At 39.1% G+C, this 20,005-nt stretch overlaps 1 protein-coding gene across 2 annotated transcripts; it reads right to left on the reverse strand.

Moving 5' to 3' along the window:
* Positions 1 to 1,669: 1,669 nt before the first annotated feature.
* Positions 1,670 to 17,456, reverse strand: lpar3 (lysophosphatidic acid receptor 3). Of its 2 annotated transcripts, none has more exons than XM_020454858.2 (3): positions 17,254 to 17,456; positions 15,639 to 16,396; positions 1,670 to 4,906 (listed from the first exon to the last, which is right to left on the reverse strand). In XM_020454858.2, exons 2-3 carry the CDS (start codon positions 16,378 to 16,380, stop codon positions 4,566 to 4,568), a joined length of 1,083 nt encoding a protein of 360 aa, XP_020310447.1. In that variant the 5' UTR covers positions 16,381 to 16,396; positions 17,254 to 17,456; the 3' UTR covers positions 1,670 to 4,565. The 2 variants fall into 2 exon arrangements, with proteins under 2 accessions (XP_020310447.1, XP_020310446.1); XM_020454857.2 differs by having other exon boundaries at positions 15,639 to 16,393; positions 17,254 to 17,455.
* Between the last annotated feature and the right edge of the window lie 2,549 nt (positions 17,457 to 20,005).

Genomic DNA, 20,005 nt, shown 5'->3' on the forward strand with positions numbered 1-20,005 from the left:
CCTGGAATATTATATCAAGTGTAAGTATCTACTGTACATGGACAATGGACCATTTCCGAGAAGTAATAGAAAAAAGGTAGAAACTGGCCCATTGCATGCACTTACAGTATACAACACTCACAATTGCGATGAGATTAACAACCCAGGGATCTACCACCTCTCAGACTTGCGTTCAATGAGAATGAAAGAGCTATAACGCAGATTTCTATGGTCCCATGTGGCTCAGTTGGTAGAGCACGGCGGGTTCAATTCCCACAGGGTACCAGTATAGAAAAAGTATGAAAATGTATGCACTACCTATTGTAAGTCGCTTTGGATAAGAGCTTCTGTTAAAATGTACACTGGGGTTGCCCAAAAAGTTAAATATTGCAGCTTTAATTTGCATTACAAGAGAATAACAGTAAAGCAGTAGAAATGAGACCACTGGATGACGTTTACAGTCCATGTCTGAGAGAATATAAAGGCAGAACAGTGAGCAACAGTAACATTAGGTTTAGGGTGGGCTAGCTTTCTGATTAATTCAGGGTACGTTTTTGAGTAAGTCAAAGTTGTACACTCTTTTGAAAGAGGCAGTCTGAGATGTCCTATTTGAAGCCCAAATATATCATACCTTGACTAAAATTAAGACTTGATTTGCCTAATGATAATGTACCTTACACAACATGAAATGTCACTAACAGATTTAATTTGACAACAGACTGTGAAATAGCTGTTTGATGATGTAATCTTGCCATCAGTAGGCTTACGTTGAGTTTCAACCAATAAACCGTGATAGGTTCTCAGTCAGTCAAGAAAATCAGAGTTAAGGAACTAAAATTTGTCTGAAATAGTAAACTGTTGAAAGCAGTTTATTTTATAAAGGTCAAATGTACCTCCTTTCTAACTGTCCAACGATTTTCTGTTGCACTTTAACCAATTACTTAATTGAACCCATAGCAACCAAGGGTCATCCATTAGTCCAGCAAAACAGAGTAAATCACCCTGAAGCACCTCTACTTGAGCACAAGGAATCTAGGGCAGTGTTTCTCCACCCATGCTACTCTATCTGGTGTTCAGTAGGTAGACATTTTTTGAAATAGAGTGAAACAGGAAGGTGCTACCTGATAGTGTCAAATAAGAGCACAAATTTTCGTGTTCTTATTGGACACGTTCAGTTAGATAGCACTTCCCCCATTTCAATCCATTTCAAAATGTTTTCTCCTTGAACACAACCAAGGTCCAATGTGAGAAAGCTGACATCACTATTTTCATTCAAATTGCATGCTGGTCACTGATACATCAAAGTTTGAGAAACACTGAGTAAAAGGGACTTTTTGACCTAGCCATGTGGGTTTGGAGAAAAACCTAGATAATGTTTATGAGGCACCAAGCAGAAGAAAAAGATCTAGGCGCAGTGAAACGGGGAGGAACTATCTGTACTTGTCCTATAAGAAATGTTCATTGTTTTGCTACGGTGTGTCCTAAAGAACACTACCCTGTTGAGGCCACAGCACGCATACCTTTCCTGTTTATAGCACCGCTCAACAACCCCCCCCCCCCGACTCTGTAACCGATGAGGTCTCCTGTTTTTTTTTGCGTTTATATCATTGGACTACAGAGTTATCACAATGCTTTCATCATCCTGTTTACATGTACGACATTCCAACACGTCCGACTGAATCAAACAAAGTTAGAGGAAAAATGTGTTTTAATGAAGCTTTTCCTTTTACACAAAGAGTGGTTTAACCACATAAATAGTGTACAGCAGGTAAAGAGTTTCAATGACCCAGTAAATGATTAATCATTGGTCTCCTGTGGAAGGAAGGGGTTCTCCAGTCATATCCTTGTCAGTTCCCTGCAGGCATATCTACTGCAGGAATCCAGTGTGTCGCAATGTTTACAAGCCTGGGCCTTGCTCTCAGGTGAGCAAGCAGCTGTTTTGTCAACATGAGGTGGCGATCGCCATTACGAGTTGCATGAAAGGATGTGCAAAAATTCCACATTTTTTGATGTTGACAGCGCTGCAGGCTTTTCTTTTTCTTCTCAGCTTGGACATTGACTGTGTGTTGATATACAGTGCCTTCATATGTATTCACACCCCTTGACTTTTTACACCTTTTATTGTGTTACAGCCTGAATTTGAAATGTATTAAATGTTTTTTATACTGGCCTACACACAATACCCCATAATGTCATAGTGGAATTATGTTTTATGTATTTATGTATTAAAAATGAAAAGCTGAAATGTTTTGATTCAATAAGTATTCAACCCCTTTGTTATGGCAAGCCTAAATAAGTTAAGGAGTAAACATTTACTTAACAAGTCACATAATAAGTTAAATGACGACCTCATCTCTGTACCCCATACATACAATAATCTGTAAGGTCTCTCAGCCGAGCAGTGAATATCAAAAACAGATTAAACCACAAAGACCAGGTAGGTTTTCCAATGCCTCACAAAGAAGAGCACCTATTGGTAGATGGGTAACAATGAAAAAAGCAGACATTGAATATCCCTTTGAGCATGATGAAGTAATTAATTATACTTTGGATGGTGTATCAATACACCCAGTTACTACAAAGATACAGACGTCCTTCACGCAGTTGCCAGAGAGGAAGATAACCACTCAGGGATTTCACCATGAGGCCAATTGTGAATTTTAAACATTTACAGAGTCTAATGGCTTTGATAGGAGAAAACTGAGGATGGATCAACAACATTGTAGTTACTCCACAACTAATTGACAGAGTGAAAAGAAGGAATCCTGTACAGAATAAAAAAAATGTCCAAAACATGCATCCTGGCACTAAACCCATAACACTCATCTCTGGACCTCGATGCCAGTTGCACTGAATATTTCATTATTGCCCTCTAATCAGGGATTGATTTAGACCTGGGACACCAGGTAGGTGCAATTAATGATCAGGTAGAACAGAAAAACAGCAGACCCCGTAGGGTAAGAGTTGAAGCAATACTGCAAAACATGGTGAAGCAATACATTTTCTTTCCGAATACAAAGTGTTATGTTTTCGGGCCAATCCAATAGAACACATTACTGAGCACCACTCCCCATATGTTCAAGCATAGTGGTGGCTGCATCATGTTATGGGTATGCTTGTAATCGGACTAGGGAGTGGAGATAAGCACAGGCAAAATCCTAGAGGAAAACCTAGTTTTGTTGCACAATCCAGGTGTGAGATTTACCCAGAAAAACTCACAGCTGTAATCGCAGCCAACGGTGATTCTAACATGTATTGGCTAAGGGGGTTGAATACTTATCTAATGAAGATATATTAGTGTTTTATTTTTCATTAACTTTTTTACAAAATGTTAGAATTTTTCTTCCACTTTGACATTAGAGTATTTTGTGTATATTGACAACAAAAAAAGACAATTAAATCCAGTTTGTAACAAAACAAACAAAACAAAACAAAAGGTGTAAAATTCTAGGGGTGTGAATACATTCTGAAAGCCCTGAACTCGTGTTTAATTTTCCATTAATATTTTCTTTTTGTGTAGATCATTGAAAAATAAAGACTATGAAATTAACTCCACTTTGTATCAACAAAATTTGAAAAAAGTCAATGCACTGTACATGTAGTAGTGTTAAAGGGAGTGACAGCTGTACTGATGATGCATCTGGCAAAATAAATGACTTCCTTTTGGGGTACTGCATGGACCACTAACTGTCAAAGCAAGGTGGATTTAATGGTCTTCCTTTAAAATGACAGTTGTGCCAATAGCCATATACTGTGTATCTAGGGCAGTTTGACATTAGAAAAGTTTGACATGTTTCCAAATAATCGTCCCTCATTAACCCATTGGCCCGAATCCTTCGATGTTAGCAGATTGTAAGGCACACAAAATGGTGGACGCTCCACCACTACACTGACACTTCAGATCTGCAAACATTTTAAGGTAAGGGACAAGAGCAAGGGGAAGGGAGCAAATTGGGACTAGTGCTATCTATTCTAGTTGAGAGACACACATTTTCCTTCCATTAGAAAGGAATTTGTCAATTCATTAACACAACATTCAGGGATGTTAGCAGCCAAATACAGTAGATTATGATTCCCTGTGTGTATCAAAAATAGGAACAATGAGAATTGAAAACCAAGAACAATGCTATTTCGTCAAGTACAGTACTTTGTTTTCAAAAGGAAATAAGGGCAAGATTAATACCCTGATGAAAAAAATCCATGAGTTTTAAAGGTTATACGGTGGAAAAGGCATCAGTTACTCTTTTCAAGATCATAAAAAAACTATTGAGGTAAAAACAGGAAATGTACCGTTACACCACTGTCTACTTCATATCACAACATCTTTCTTCAGCCATTTGGATATACTGTTGTCGCCCCCTTAGTTTGCAGGCTAATATCCCATATTGGGCAGAGTAGGGATGGCCCTTCACTCCTCTAGGAATCCTCCACTAAGGTCCAGACCCAGTTTGAGCTGCCCTTTAAACCAGTCAGCTACACTGAAGACAACATTGGACCATAGAAGACCCATCTGTGTCTTTATATGTCTCTTTACATCCACTTGTAGTGACACTCCCACAACGGCCTTGCTTGCCTCAGGTCTTGGTTCAGGCCTTGAGCATCTCCTGGGCGTCCGAGTCCTTGGTGGTCTCCTTCTCCTCAGAGGTCTGCGGCGTGGTGCCCGTCTCCTGGGCTGAGCTGAGGGGCCGGGCGTTGGCCCTGGACGAGCGCTGGCGCCGGGTGCCATTGCCCACGCAGCGAAGCAGGTTCTTGAAGGTGGTCCACATCTCGTCATCCTTGTAGGAGTAGATGACAGGGTTCATGACCGAGTTGAGTACTGCCAGCAGGAGGAGCCAGCGCTTAAAGAGCATCACCTCGCACTGCTGGCAATGGAGGCCGTCTAGCAGCAGCACCACCAGGCCCGGCGTCCAGCAGATCACAAACGCCCCTGTAATGAAAGACAATAATTAAAGATGATAAAATATTTTATATTATTTCAAAATATTTGAGATATATCCAAAAGCATTAGAGATTAGATCAAAAGAGATATCTCTTTTGAAGATCTGTTTACTTTATTTCAACAGGTCAGGTGACTGAAAACTCATTCTCATTCAGTGTCATACAGTGGACTTGAGCAACAGCTTATCGTACTGAAGACGGCTGTTGAACTTGGGTGCATAGATTGAAAGAGATAATTAATGCTTGATTCAAGTTAGAAAATAGGCAATGAGGGATAGGATGCTACACCACCTCAGCCTCTAGGTGTGTCCCAATAATATCTCCTTTCTCCTGAGGTGTGCACTCATTCACTACTTCTCACAAATCTAAAAGTATTAGAGTGGTGGAGGCATGGGCTAGTGGATGTTTCTACCGTATTTCTTATACCAGTCATTTTCTATTCAAATCACTGAAGGGAAGTGAACAAGTGCACACTTTGGGAAGAAGGAGAGATAATTGAGACATCGCTTCTGTCACTACACTGGAGACAAAAGCAAGAGCTTCCTAAGTTATGATGGCTTGCCAATGAATACCGTCTGAGGAAAGCAGGTATAAGTTAGAGGAAAACCGACGGACCAAAGAATAAATGATCATTTTCAATCTTTGTGTCTCAGACACTACACTCAATGTTTGTCTGAATTTTCATTCGACGTGAAATCCCAACCAGTATCTAGGCTAGTCACTGACAGCAGAGCGTGTTGCGGCAAGATTAAGGGATTTCAGGGAGCTTTTCTAGGACATGTAGCAGCTTGTCCGTTCTGCCAATACCTCTCCAGAACCCTGCTTCAGCTCAGTAGAACAAAAACAACAATTGTGTTCTCCACAAGAGAGAAGAGAGGGAGGGAATATGAACCACACCTTCTCTCTCTAAAATACAAGGTCACCAACTAAAATACTAGGAGCAGGCAGAAAGAAATGGTGGGGTTCCATGGGTGTTTCATATGAAATATTTAAAAAACAAAACAAACATCTGGGTTGGGAAGCGGGCATGTTTCTAGCACATGTGAGCTTTCAGTTGAGCAGCATTCATTAACCTCTGAAATATATGGCAGGTTATACATCAAGGGAAGCAGAATGAGACCTGCAGTTCTGTTTGCTTCAGTCTAAATCAATAAATGGTCCCACATATTACAGTGAAATGGCTATCATGAATGTTAGCCTTCTTCCTTTCCACAGAAACACAAGGATGATGAATCAAAGCATAGGGATTGAGTTTATGCACGTATCCCCCATCTAACCTAATGCTCCTCAAAATCTTTAGTCAAATATCACATATTGTGTATGCCACCTGGCTAGCTGTTTATATCTGTCATGAGAGATGACTGTAACCATAACAGTGTAGAAAACACTTCAAATCATTTCTGGGTAACAATTAAGTACCTCACTGTGATTGTTTTCAATTAAATGGTCAAAATGAAATAACTGTAAAACTCCAGCCAACATGTTTAACAAGGTCAAAGGTGATGCCAAATCTGCATTCTCCTTGCACCATTTCCTAAATAATAGATGTTAGTGAAGGTACTTGTGAAGGTGGTAAATGACTATTTAATGGCATCGGACCGAGGCTCTGCATCTGTCCTCGTGCTCCTAGACCTTAGTGCTGCTTTTGATACCATCGATCACCACATTCTTTTGGAGAGATTGGAAACCCAAATTGGTCTACACGGACAAGTTCTGGCCTGGTTTAGATCTTATCTGTCGGAAAGATATCAGTTTGTCTCTGTGAATGGTTTGTCCTCTGACAAATCAACTGTACATTTCGGTGTTCCTCAAGGTTCCGTTTTAGGACCACTATTGTTTTCACTATATATTTTACCTCTTGGGGATGTTATTCGAAAACATAATGTTAACTTTCACTGCTATGCGGATGACACACAGCTGTACATTTCAATGAAACATGGTGAAGCCCCAAAATTGCCTTCGCTAAAGCATGTGTTTCAGACATAAGGAAGTGGATGGCTAGCCACCGTGCTTCTACACCTGCATTGCTTGCTGTTTGGGGTTTTAGGCTGGGTTTCTGTACAGCACTTTGAGATATCAGCTGATGTACGAAGGGCTATATAAATAAATTTGATTTGATTTGATTTGGTGATATTGGAGATATACAGTGCCTTCAACAAGTATTCACACCTCTTGACTTTTTGTTGTTGTTGTGTTACAGCCTGAATTTAAAATTGCTTACATTTAGATTTGTTGTCACTTGCATACACACAATATCCCATAATGTCAAAGGGAATTATGTTTTTAATATTTTTTTTTACAAATTCAATAGTCAATAAGTATTCAACTCCTTTGTTATGGCATGCCTAAATACATTCAGGAGTAAAAATGTGCTTAACATGTCACATAATACGTTACATGGACTATGTGCAATAATAGCGTTTAACATGATTTTTTTATGACTACCTCGTCACACATACAACTCTGTAAGGTTCCTCAGTTTCAAACACAGATTCAACCACAAAGACCATGGAAGTTTTGCAATGCCTCACAAAGAAGAGCACATATGGTGCATATAGAATGTATTGACTCAGGGGTGTGAATACTAATGTAAATTAGACATTTCTGTATTTCATATTCAATACATTTGCAAAAACAAAAATACAAAAACATGCTTTCACTTTGTCATCGGTGAGAATAAAAATAAAAAAACATTTTGAATTCAAGCTGTAACCCAACAAATATGGAATAAGTTAAGTGGTATGAATACTTTATGAAGGCACTGTATCTCTTCGAGATGAATTTACTTTATTTCAAAAGGTCAGTTTTTACACACTTCATATGTATGGTAGTCAAGGCTCATCCTATATAACTACTGCTATACACACCTTTCCTATTCATATGCCATTCATATTTTATATTTGAGATTTGTCAAAATAGCCACCCTTTGCCTTGACAGCTTTGCACACTCTTTGCATTATCTCAACCAGCTTCATGAGGTAGTCACATGGAATGCATTTCAATTAACAAGTGTGCCTTGTTAAAAGTTAATTTGTGGAATTTCTTTCCTTCTTAATGTGTTTGAGACAATCAGTTGTGTTGTGACAAGGTAGGGATGGTATACAGAAGACAGCCCAATTTGGTAAAAGATCAAGTCCATATTACGGCAAGAACAACTCAAATAAGCAAATGACAGTCCATCAGAGTTCATCATTATATACTGACATGAAGGTCAGTATATCCGTAAAATGTCAATATCTTCAAACGTTTTTTCAAGTGTAGTCGCAAAAACCATCAAGCGCTATGATGAAACTGGCTCTCATGAGGACCGCCACAGGAAAGAAAGACCCAGAGTTACCTCTGCTGCAGAGGATAAGTTCATTAGAGTTACCAGCCTCAGAAATTGCAGCCCAAATAAATGCTTCAAAGAGTACTTCAACTAACAGATACATCTCAACATCAACTTTTCAGAGGAGACTGTGTGAATCAAGCCTTCATGTTCGAATTGCTGCAAAGAAACCACTACTAAAGGACACCAATAAAAATAAGATACTTGCTTGGGCCAAGAAACACAAGCAATGGACATTAGATCGGCTGAAATCTGTCCAAAGTTGAGATTTTTGGATCCAACAGCCGTGTCATTGTAAAATGCACAGTAGGTGAACAGATGATCTCTGCATGTGTGGCTCACACCGTGAAGCATGGAGGAGGTGGTGTGGGGGTGCTTTGCTGGTGACACTGTCAGTGATTTATTTAGAATTCATGGCACACTTAACCAGAACGGCTACCACAGCATTCTGCAGCGATATGCCATCCCATCTGGTTTGCGCTTAGTGGGACTATAATTTGTTTTTCAACAGGACAATGACCCAAAACACACCTCCAGGCTGTGTATGGGCTATTTTAACAAGAAGGAGAGTGATGGAGTGCTGCATCAGATGACCTGGCCTCTACAATCACCTGACCTCAACCCAATTGAGATGGTTTGGGATGAGTTGGACCGCAGAGTGAAAGAAAAGCAGCCAACAAGTGCTCAGCATATGTGGGAACTCTTTTAAGACTGTTGGAAAAGCATTCCGCATGAAGCTGGTTGAGAGAATGCCAAGAGTGTGCAAATCTGTCATCATGGCAAATGGTGGCTCAAATATTAAATATATTTGTATCTGTTAAACACTTTTTTGGAGACAACATGATCCACGTATGTTATTTCATAGTTTTGATGTCTTCACTATTATTATACAATGTACAACATAGGAGAAAAAAAAGGGAATTAGTACATGTGTCCAAACATTTGACTGGTACTGTGTATAATACATTTGAAGTCGGAAGTTTACATACACTTAGGTTGTTGTTATTAAAACTCATTTTTCAACCATGCCACCAATTTCTTGTTAACAAACTATGGTTTTGGCAAGTCAGTTAGGACATCTACTTTGAACATGACACAATTAATTTTTCCAACAATTGTTTACAGACAGATTATTTCACTTATCACTATCACTTATCACTGTATCACTATTCCAGTGGGTCAGAAGTTTACATATACTAAGTTGACTGTGCCTTTAAACAGCTTGGAAAATTCCAGAAAATTACATCATGGCTTTAGATAGGCTAATTGACTAAATTTGAGTCAATTGGAGGTGTACTTCTGGATGTATTTCAAGGCCTACCTTCAAACTCAGTGCCCCTTTGCTTGACATCATGGCTGAAGGCTTGCAAGCCGAAGAACACCATCCCTACCCTACCGTGAACCACGGGGGTGGCAGCATCATGTTGTGGGGCTGCTTTGCTGCAGGAGGGACTGGTGCACTTCACAAAATAGATGGCATCACGAGGTAGGAAAATTATGTGGATATATTGAAACAACATCTCAAGACATCAGTCAGGAAGTTAAAGTTTGGTGGCAAAAGGGTCTCCCAAATGGACAATGACCACAAGCATACTTCCAAAGGTGTTGCAAACTGGCTGAAGGACAACAAAGTCAAGGTATTGGAGTGGCCATCATAAAGCCCTGACCTCAGTCCTATATAAAATGTATTGGCAGAACTGAAAAATCATGTGCGAGCAAGTAGGCCTACAACCTGACTCAGTTACACCAGCTCTGTCAGGAGGAATGGGCCAACATTATCCCAACTTATTGTGGAAAGGTTGTGGAAGGCTACCCTAAATATTTGACCCAAGTTAAACAATTTAAAGGCAATGATACCAAATACTAACTGATTGTATGTAAACCTCTGACCCACTGGGAATGTGATGAAAGAAATAAAAGCTGAAATAAATCATTCTCTCTACTATTATTCTGACATTTCACATTCTTAAAATAAAGTGGTGATCCTAACTGACCTAAAACAGGGAATTTTTACTAGGATTAAATATCAGGAACTGTGAAAAACTGAGTTTAAATGTATTGAACTAAGGTGTATGTAAACTTCCGGCCTCAACTGTATATATATATATAGTGCATTTGAAATTATTCCGACCACTTGAATTTTCCCACATTTTGTTACATTAGTCTTTTTCTAAAATTGATTAAATTGTTTATGGCAATTAACCGAAAGGTATGGCAATTAACCGAAAGGTTGCTGCATCGAATCCCAGAGCTGACAAGGTAAGAATCTTTCGTTCTGCCCCTGAACAAGGCAGTGTTATTTTTTACTTAAAATTGTCTTGAAGACAAATGGCAAAACCTAAATTGTTCTCTAGCAATGATCAAGATCCAATTAGACAGAACTTGCAGAATTTTGAAAAGAATAATGGGCAAATGTTGCACAATCCAGGTGTGGAAAGCTCTTACAGAGTTATCCAGAAAGACTCACAGCTGTAATTACTGCCAAAGGTGATTCTAACATGCATTGACTCAGGGGGTTGAATACTTATCTAATCAAGATAAGATTCACATTTTTCCCCAAAATGTTTTACCACTTTGACATTACAGAGTATTTTGTGTAGATTGTTGACAAAAATGACGATTTAATCCCACTTTGTAACAACAAAATGTGGAAAACGTAAAGGGTTGTGAATACTTTCTGAAGGTACTGTATGTGTGAATTGATATCTAGATGGTTATCAATATAAGTTATTTATTGTATAGGCTGCTATCCTACTTGAAATAAAATCATGTGGGTGATTTTTTGTTGTTGTTGTCAAGTTAGCTACTGCCGGCGACACAACTGTGGTACATCTGCCCAGTAGGAAGCACCTGGCGTAGCGGTCTAAGGCACTGCATCTCAGTGCTAGCGGCATCACTACAGATCCTGGTTCAATCCCAGGCTGTATCACAACCGGCCATGATCGGGAGTCCCATAGGGCAGCGCACAATTGGCCCAGCGTTGTCCTGGTTAGGGGAGGGTTTGGCTGTCATTGTAAAATAAGAATTTGTTCTTAACTGACTTGCCTAGTTAAATAACAATAAATAAAGGTCGGCAGGCACGCCAATACAACACTGGTGTGCTAGTCGCTGGCTTATCGACTCGTCGTCCAAGTCCAATCAGCCATGCAAAACGGCCTTGAGTGGCAACATAAGTATGCCCAGTTTGCGGATTTGCTTTCGTACACCCACTCTTTTCGACACACCCCACCGCCCCTGGGGCCTCATTTATAAACATTGAGTACAAAATATACTCCAAAACATGCATGCATCAGATTTCAGGCAAAAGTTGGCATTTATAACCAAACTCTATGTGAGAATTTGTTTAGCTACTTGCAAACTTCAGTTCCCGCAAAAGTTCAGACCATGCATAAACAGTTTCTATTGGTTGAAGTATTGCATACAAGCAGGCAAGTAGCCTAGTTTTTTGTGCAAATTAGGGATATGATGACACACTTATTCATAACAAAAGGTAAATATAATAACAAGATGCAATCATTTGCCGTTAGTGAGAAGAGAAAATATTGTTTTTTGCATCTTTGCGTCTTTGAAATAGTTAGAAATAGGCATACATTTCCTATTTAATTTCCATGACAGAATACATTCATCACCCTTACTGACTGTGATGGCTTCATATTTTCAAAGTAGCCTTAGGCCTACAATGTCCCATCTCTCATTTCATTGGACCCATTTTACAGTTGTAAATATTTGAACAATTTCAAGTATTTTTCTCTATGCGGTTCACCTTTTCCATTTCATTTTTTTAGACTACTTTACTTCTGAATAGCCTACTGTCATTACAAATGTCTCAAGTAAACAATATTTAATTTATAAACATAATAGGCCTACATAATACATCTTTTTTTACAACCATTGCAGAATAAATTCGTCACCACCCTTTCTGACATTGATGGGTTCATATTCCTGAAGAAGCTTTAGCCTACAAATAATTGCCTTTTGCATCTCTCATTGAATTGTGCCTACTGCCTAAAATACTTGAAATAATAGCCCCTCTATCCGAATGGGAGTGTGGTTTATAATATACAGTATACATTTTACAGATGAACAGGCAGTTGATCTTTTGCTTTGAAGTGTGTAGGCTACCACTGCAAGTAGGCCTACTGTTTTTTTAAATATTTTTTTTATACAGTAGACATACTAACAATACAATGTTTCAGAATTCGCAGGCAGTGCAGCATATTTAGGTTCGGTGAAAAAGTAAATGCAAATCATTATTGAATTCAAACCATCTGTTTTCAGGTCCACAACAATTTGTAATAGTTTTTTTCTTTCAGAAACTGTCAGACATAGCATATGTCCCTGTAAAAGTTTTAAACATTCTGCCAACACCTCCAGACATTTTTATCAAGTTCACAATTGCTATTTCCTTTAGAAACTGCCTTGGCCTAATTCTAATACTTCCAAAGTATACAGCAAATAAGGGCATTATTGTCACCATAAAAGGTGAATGATGGGCGTTTTTCAGGTGGAGTTTTCACCATGGATCTGATTGATTACAGGAAACATGCTTATTTATTATTTAAATTTATAGACATCAATATTTTTGTACGTGCGCACACAATATTTAGTGTGAAATGTATGCAGCGGTTATAAATGAGGCCCCAGAAAAAGTCTGGACAGGTTTATCCAGTCACTAATTCAGTGTTAGTCAACACAAAAGAACAGATTTCTATTCACCTGAAACATGAGCTAACAAGAGCTGTTTTCTTCCTCGTACAGCAACAGTAATATGCTTGAGTACTTGTTTCTTAAACTCCCATTCCTTTCCTCACTTTCTCTCATACTTCTCCCATGTTCTTATCTTTGTCACATAGGATAATGCTTTCACATGAACATTTTAGGCATATTTAGAAGCTTGTTACGTTTTTTCTACCAGTTTGCTGCCTACTGTATTCCCAACTGAGATACTGACAATAGAGTTTTTATTTTTCAATCTTGAGTTGACTTTCTGCTTCACAATGTTATCGAACAACAATTCACAGATGGAATGTGGAGAATTGCATCAATTCTTCCAAATTGCTCTAGGATAGAGACAATTGTATCATGTCAAAAGTGATTGGGTAACACACAACGTCAAATGACCCATGCCTATAATGTGGGAAAATTCCAGAAGGCTCAAAATAATACAATGAGACACCCTCCCTAGCGTCTCGAGAATAACGTAACGGTAGGCTTGACTTGAAACTTGAAGGCATAAGAGCACAACAGCTAGTTTAATGGGGACAATTGCATCTGAAAGCAATTGCACGCTGCCTGAAAACCCCCTGAAAGTATAGGTTCTTTTTGGGGGTTCTTCTGAGAAAGCCGCAGACCGTGCAGTCTTGGGCGGTTTCGGCTGAGATGCCTGGCAGCCTAACCAGTGTGTGACTGTGTGTGTCCTTGTGCGAGAGATAATTACATAGAGCAGTCTTGAAGACACACTGTACAGAGAGCGAGTCAGCTTCCTCCACGCCTATCTGGGGGGCGATTAATCTGGCAGGAGGACATCATATAAGAAAACACTCCTTCTAGCACAACATAGAGCTGTAAATATGCTATCTGGAACATACAAAAAGTTGATGTTTAGAAAATTCAGCAGCACCTACTGGCCGAGTTGATAACAATCAAACTCGTCTGACCTGTACTGAGGAGCCATGCTAAGGAGAGGGTGGGTGTGCTCAACTATTGTCTTAAGTGCAACATATCCTGTTCCGACACACCTACCAGCAGAGGCCCGCATTATCTTATCTGGGATGTGCATGCTCATGTGCAAATGTGTATGTTTAGGACCGCACATTTATGGTATGTTTGCTATTCACACACATGTTGAAAACAAGCCCTTGTAGACTGATCTGCATTTTTTTGAGGTCATTCAGTTCAGAATATATTTTTTACAGGGGAGACCTGGGCCCTGATTCACAAGAGCATCTTAAGGCTAAGTTCATTGTTGGAACCTTCGTAGGAGCTTTGTTAACAACTAAGTGCATCGTTAGATGCTTTTTGCCCTCCCGCGTCACTTTATAGAGAAGATCTCCGCTATATATGTATATCGTTGTATGTCATTGTATTTTACATTTGTGTGACTGGTCTTGTCTATCAGTGTTACTTGTCGTGTTTTATGTTTTTGTGTGGACCCCTGGAAGAATATATGCTGCTTCGGCAAAAGCTATTGGGGATCCGAATAAACTAAACTTAACTTAGAATCAAGATGTTTGTCCATCTGTCTGTGACCACCGATAACTACAAAATCAAAGTTGGGAATGTCTTTGCAATTGTTACAAACAAGCAAAGGATAAAAATACGCCTGAAATTAAAACTGAGATGACTGCATTAAAAGATAAATACAGTATAGACTACATATACCTATATATTTAAATCATACTGAAATACATTATGTTCAATCAATTTAGTTATATTTCGCTAATAGGCTACGGTAATATTTCATTATGTGGGTAAGCATTAGAATAAGCCGACTCAATATTTGCAGCCACATAGGTGGTAATATCACTCTAGGAGTTGATCCGTCATCAGTATTTTGAATAATTATAATGTTAAGGTAAGATTTGACTAGAGAAAGCTGATTAGAGAGCAGCTCTGCCTTTCTTTCGACCCTAACAGTATCGACACATGCTCTAATAATGTTAGTTGAAATGACTTTTCTTTGTTAGTGATTTAGACACGTGCACAGATGAGTGATCCTAAGTGGAGAACCATGTTATTAAGCAGAGACAGATCAGAGCAAATAATATGTTTCTGTGCTGAATAAAGTGTTAAGTAACTGCAGCCCAAGTTGAAGACACACAACTGCACAGCAAACTTTGAGGTTCATGGTACAACCGTCCACTTTTTAAACCAACACCCAGGTCAAACAAAGATTACTTAAAAATTGATGTCAATATCAGCCAAATTATCTCACAATGTGGGATATATTGAAGTGTTTTTTTAAAGGCTTGACCATAACATTTTGCTCAAACCTCAATTGAGTTAATTTAATCAGGATTTTCCCCACTATCTTGGAAATGTAGATTACAATCCACTGTTGTCAGCAACAATGCTTTCCATACCTTTCTCCATACTCAACCAGCTAAATAACCTTTGAGACAAGCTTATGAGTGTGTCTAACTGCTTATGAGGAAAGTCCTTTAAGAACCAATGAAATGATCAAATGTTCTGCTACTTAGTAGTAGTGCACAGAGTACTAGTGCTACTCAGACATTAGGAAGGACTACATTTCCCAACAGTGAAATTCTGATGGGTCCAATCAAGGACTTTTTAAAAATGTAGTCCTTCATAAAGGGCTCAGTACTACTCAGAAACACATTTGAAGTTCCCACATTGACACAATGTGAGAGGAATCCGATGGCCTCAAGCCTACCTAACACAGTCATGACTGTCTTGATGAGCTTGATGGGTGTCCTCTTGCGGTTGATGGAGCCGCTGGTGTGCGGGCTGAGCACCGCCGTTTTCCTCTTGACGTAGGTGTAAATCCGCAGGTAGATGGACACCATGACCAGGAACAAAACCAGGTTGGACACGGACCAGAAAATCAGGTAGCTCCGGCTGAAGATGGGCGCCAGCTGGGAGCAGTCCTGAAGGTTGCAGATGCAGTTCCACCCCAGGCTGGGCACGGTGCCCATGAAGATAGAGATGGCCCACACCAGCACGATGAGCAGGGTCACCCGCCGCTTGGTCAAGTTACTGTGGACCTTCCAGTTCATCACAGAGATGTAGCGCTCCAAGGCGATCACTAGCAAGTTCGCCAGAGAGGCTGAGAGGCTGGTGTCCAGAAGTCCTTGACGAATGAAATAGCCCCTCACGGTTAGTTTCCTGGACACCGTCCCGGTGTTGAACATGAGGTATACGTAGGCTATTCCAGCGAGGAAGTCTGAAGCGGCCAGGTTGGCAAGGAGATAGTAGAACGGGTAGTGGAACCTCTTGTTGGTGATGATGGCGGCAATGACCATGGCGTTGGACACCAGGATAAAGCAGCAGAAGAGGGAGCCTACAACTTGGACCAGAATGAGCTGTGTGGAGTTCCAGTCGTCTTTGGTCTGGTTGCTGTTGTTGTAGAAGAAGCTCATTGGCTCATCATGGTAGCATTTGTTCTGGCTGGCCATCTTGAGTGAAAGGCTGCTGACGAGAGTTGACAAGAGATATAAAGAGAGAAAAAAATAAACATTATTTATTGGTTTCTCTTTAACATTCTAACAAATATCAACCTTTTGGAATTCATGGTAGGTCTACACAGTATAACTATATGGGCTAATTTAGTGCAAGGACGGTAATGAGAACTCCAGACCAAAAATTCTAATAAACCCATTATTTGTACCGTGCCAATTTTCCCAAGGCCAAATAACTCCTGAACTAAGAACGATTAAATTACCCAACTTTAAAGGGCAATCAACATGTCAAACACCCATTTTACTGGAAACAGCTGCATAAATCACTGGTTAATCACACATTTTCTCATTACAGAGGTATAGTGAGATAAGGATAAAGACATTCTGAGCTTCAACTATGAAGATATTTTCCAACAGTATAGGCTATGGACTCTGCCAAAACCAATTAGGTATGACTTTTACAGATATCATGGATACAATCTCTTCCATATAACAACTTAAAGGAACAGACTGTATTCCCATGATTTTCTAATGACTATGTATCATGCAATTTGTGAAACAACCAATTTTACTATAACAGAAAGCTTCAGAATAAAATACCAAAGTACAATCAAGAGAAATGTTTTGCCATGTAATTCAACGTTCCTATGGAATGTCTAGTTATTTATAAAAAAAATATAAAAATAGTGTAGCCATAAATGCTTCGTCTTTCAACACTTAAAATGTAGACCTCTCTGGTTACGATAAGGAATTTCCAAATGCAAAAAAAAGTCGTATTATTTGCGGTTGAAAGACAGTAAGTCTTATAGATCATGCCGGAAATGATATGCAAATGTACGCTAAACATAACATTTAAGAAAACTGACTTACCAGGTGAAGTTTACCTGTGCAAATATTTTCTATCGAATCCTTTGTGTAAACGGAATTTCTCATTCGTTCTACTACTCATTTCAAGAATGTCCTCCTTCATTCTACCGGGGCAACTTTACAGGAGAAGGTGACAGCCGTGAGTGAAGGGAATGAGGGAGAAAAGTTTGAGGCAAGAGTAGTCTGACGTAGAGGGTGTGTGACACAGCACAGCTTCTCATATCTCGACTCCACTGGCTGCAGTAAAAATAATTCCTTTGTATGTGCGTGGTTCACCACATGGGGCCATGAGCTAAAACAATTCTCCTACATGCCTACCATTCCACTTATATGTTAGAAAATGATATTCAATGGTGAAGGTCTGGGTTAAAAAGTACATGTTAAAAAAGACTAATAAAAAATCTATAGCTAGAATACCTGTTGGTGGTTGGTTTAGTTAGTGTATTCTCAAAACCTCAAAACCATCCAGAGGATATCTACATTCCAGTTGGAAAAACACTGAATAGATTACACATCAGTAATAGTGTGTTACGTATAAACACCACCCCCACCTCAGGGCAAATGCCACTGCCAAATACTAACCAGCCACTCATGAGGCAACACAACCACTAAAACAACAGTCATAAGAATAAGGAAATAAGATAAAGGTAATTGAAGGTTGGTATTTCACTTCAACATTGTGTATTATGTATATTTCACTACAGACCACCTAAGGAAAATGATTCATTTGATTCTTCTCTTTTTACTGACTCTTGACATATACTCCCTGATGAGCTTTCCTGAAGTGCCAAAGACGGTTGTGTTCCAGCTTGTTCCTACAACATCCTGTCAAAGCAGATTGTGTGATGACAAGGCTCATTGCCAACATTACATCGCATTCGTCATAATAGTCGGACTCATCTTATTCAGTCATAAAAATCCCCATATGAATCACACACTTTGTCAGACTTAGTCATCTGACCAATAACTTTGAGATACTCTGGCAACATAAGATCGCATTTTGAGTGAATGTATAGCAGATATAAAATACTTAATACCAAAACGGTAATGATTTACTTTGACTACATATCCATAAATGCATTATTTACACATTCACAAGCATTTCATGAACGTGTTATAACATGTCCCAAACGCATTATTAAAAGTTAATGAGATATATCCATAGTATATCTATAGCACATTCATGTCATGCATTAAAATAGCTCATATTTAGGTATCTTAATAAATGCATTATTTCAATGACAGCATGGTGTCAATCATTATGGCTGTTCTCAAAAGTGTGCTTCTGCCATACCAGTGTTAGTGAATATGCCAAAAGGCCAAACCATGTTTTGAAAATTATGCTGATACTGTATATAGCCGGCAAGTAACAGCCCCATTTCCCCCATTGGCCAGTATAGGCCTGTACCTTACCTCCTTCTCACTAAGGTCAATGGTGCATGAAGATCCCAACAGGGGATCATGTTATAGCTCATTAATAATTTATTTGGGACTGGGGGGCAGTATTGAGTAGCTAGGATGAATAAGGTGCCCAGAGTAAACTGCCTGCTACTCAGGCCCAAAAGTTAGAATATGCATATAATTAGACGATTTGGATAGAAAACAGTCTGAAGTTTCTAAAACGGTTTGAATGATATCTGTGAGTATAACAGAACTCATATGGCAAGCAAAAACCTGAGAACCAAATCCAACCATGAAGTGGGAAATCTGAGGTTTGTAGGTTTTCAAGTCTTTGCCTATCCAATATACAGTGTCTATGGGGTCATATTGCACTTCCTAAGGCTTCCACTCAACAGTCTTTAGAACCTTGTTTCAGGCTTCTACTGTGAAGGGGGAGCGAATAAGAGCTGTTTGACTAAGTCAGGCGCGCGGCCGCGAGAGCGAGCTGCGTTCCTTTTCATTTCTAAAGACAAAGGAATTGTCCGGTTGAAACATTATTGAAGATTTATGATTTATGATAAAAACATCCTAAAGATTGATTCTATACATCGTTTGACATGTTTGTACAAACTGTAATAGACCTTTTTGACTTTTCTTCTGAACTAATTGCTCGCACATTGTGCATTTGGATTACTGGGCTAAACGAGTGAACAAAAAGGAGGTATTTGGACATAAATGATGGACTTTATCGAACAAAACAAACATTTATTGTGGAACTGGGATTCCTGGGAGTGCATTCTGATGAAGACCATCAAAGGTAAGTAAATAATGCTATTTCTGAGTTATGTGACACCTCTCCTTATTTGGAAAATGGCTGTATGTTTTTCTGTGACTTGGCGCTGACCAAACATAATCGCAAGGTGTGCTTTCGCCGTAAAGCCTTTTTGAAATCTGACACTGTGGCTGGATTAACGAGAAGTTTGTCTTTAAAATGACGTATAATACTTGTATGTTTGAGGAATTTTAATGATGAGATTTCTGTTGTTTTGAATTTTGCGCCCTGCAATTTCACTGGCTGTTGGCGAGAGAGGTTTTAACAGCCCTCCTCTACATCATAAATAAGTTGGTCATACTGGTCTATAATGTACACATGAAATGTATATGCATAAATTCTATGCAGTCAAAGTAAAGTAATCTATTTTCCCATTCAAAAAGCATTAATAGCTAAGCACTTCATGGAAATTAACTCTACAGTTTGCAACTATTATCTATAACACCAACATTAAAGGTCAATGTTTTAATTCTATGCAGTCAATTTTCCCATTCATAAAACACTTAAAGTATTTATAAACATGCCTCACTTATCAAAAACAAC

The sequence above is a fragment of the Oncorhynchus kisutch genome, linkage group LG21, assembly GCF_002021735.2.
Source record: "Oncorhynchus kisutch isolate 150728-3 linkage group LG21, Okis_V2, whole genome shotgun sequence".
Taxonomy (NCBI): domain Eukaryota; kingdom Metazoa; phylum Chordata; class Actinopteri; order Salmoniformes; family Salmonidae; genus Oncorhynchus; species Oncorhynchus kisutch.

Excerpts from the sequence above, each read along its gene's own strand:
- lpar3 (XM_020454858.2), bottom strand. The coding sequence starts at position 16,380 with ATGGCCAGCCAGAACAAATGCTACCATGATGAGCCAATGAGCTTCTTC. Across the intron at positions 4,907-15,638 it reads GACAGTCATGACTGTGTTAG|GGGCGTTTGTGATCTGCTGG; the intron begins GTAGGCTTGAGG and ends CTTTCATTACAG.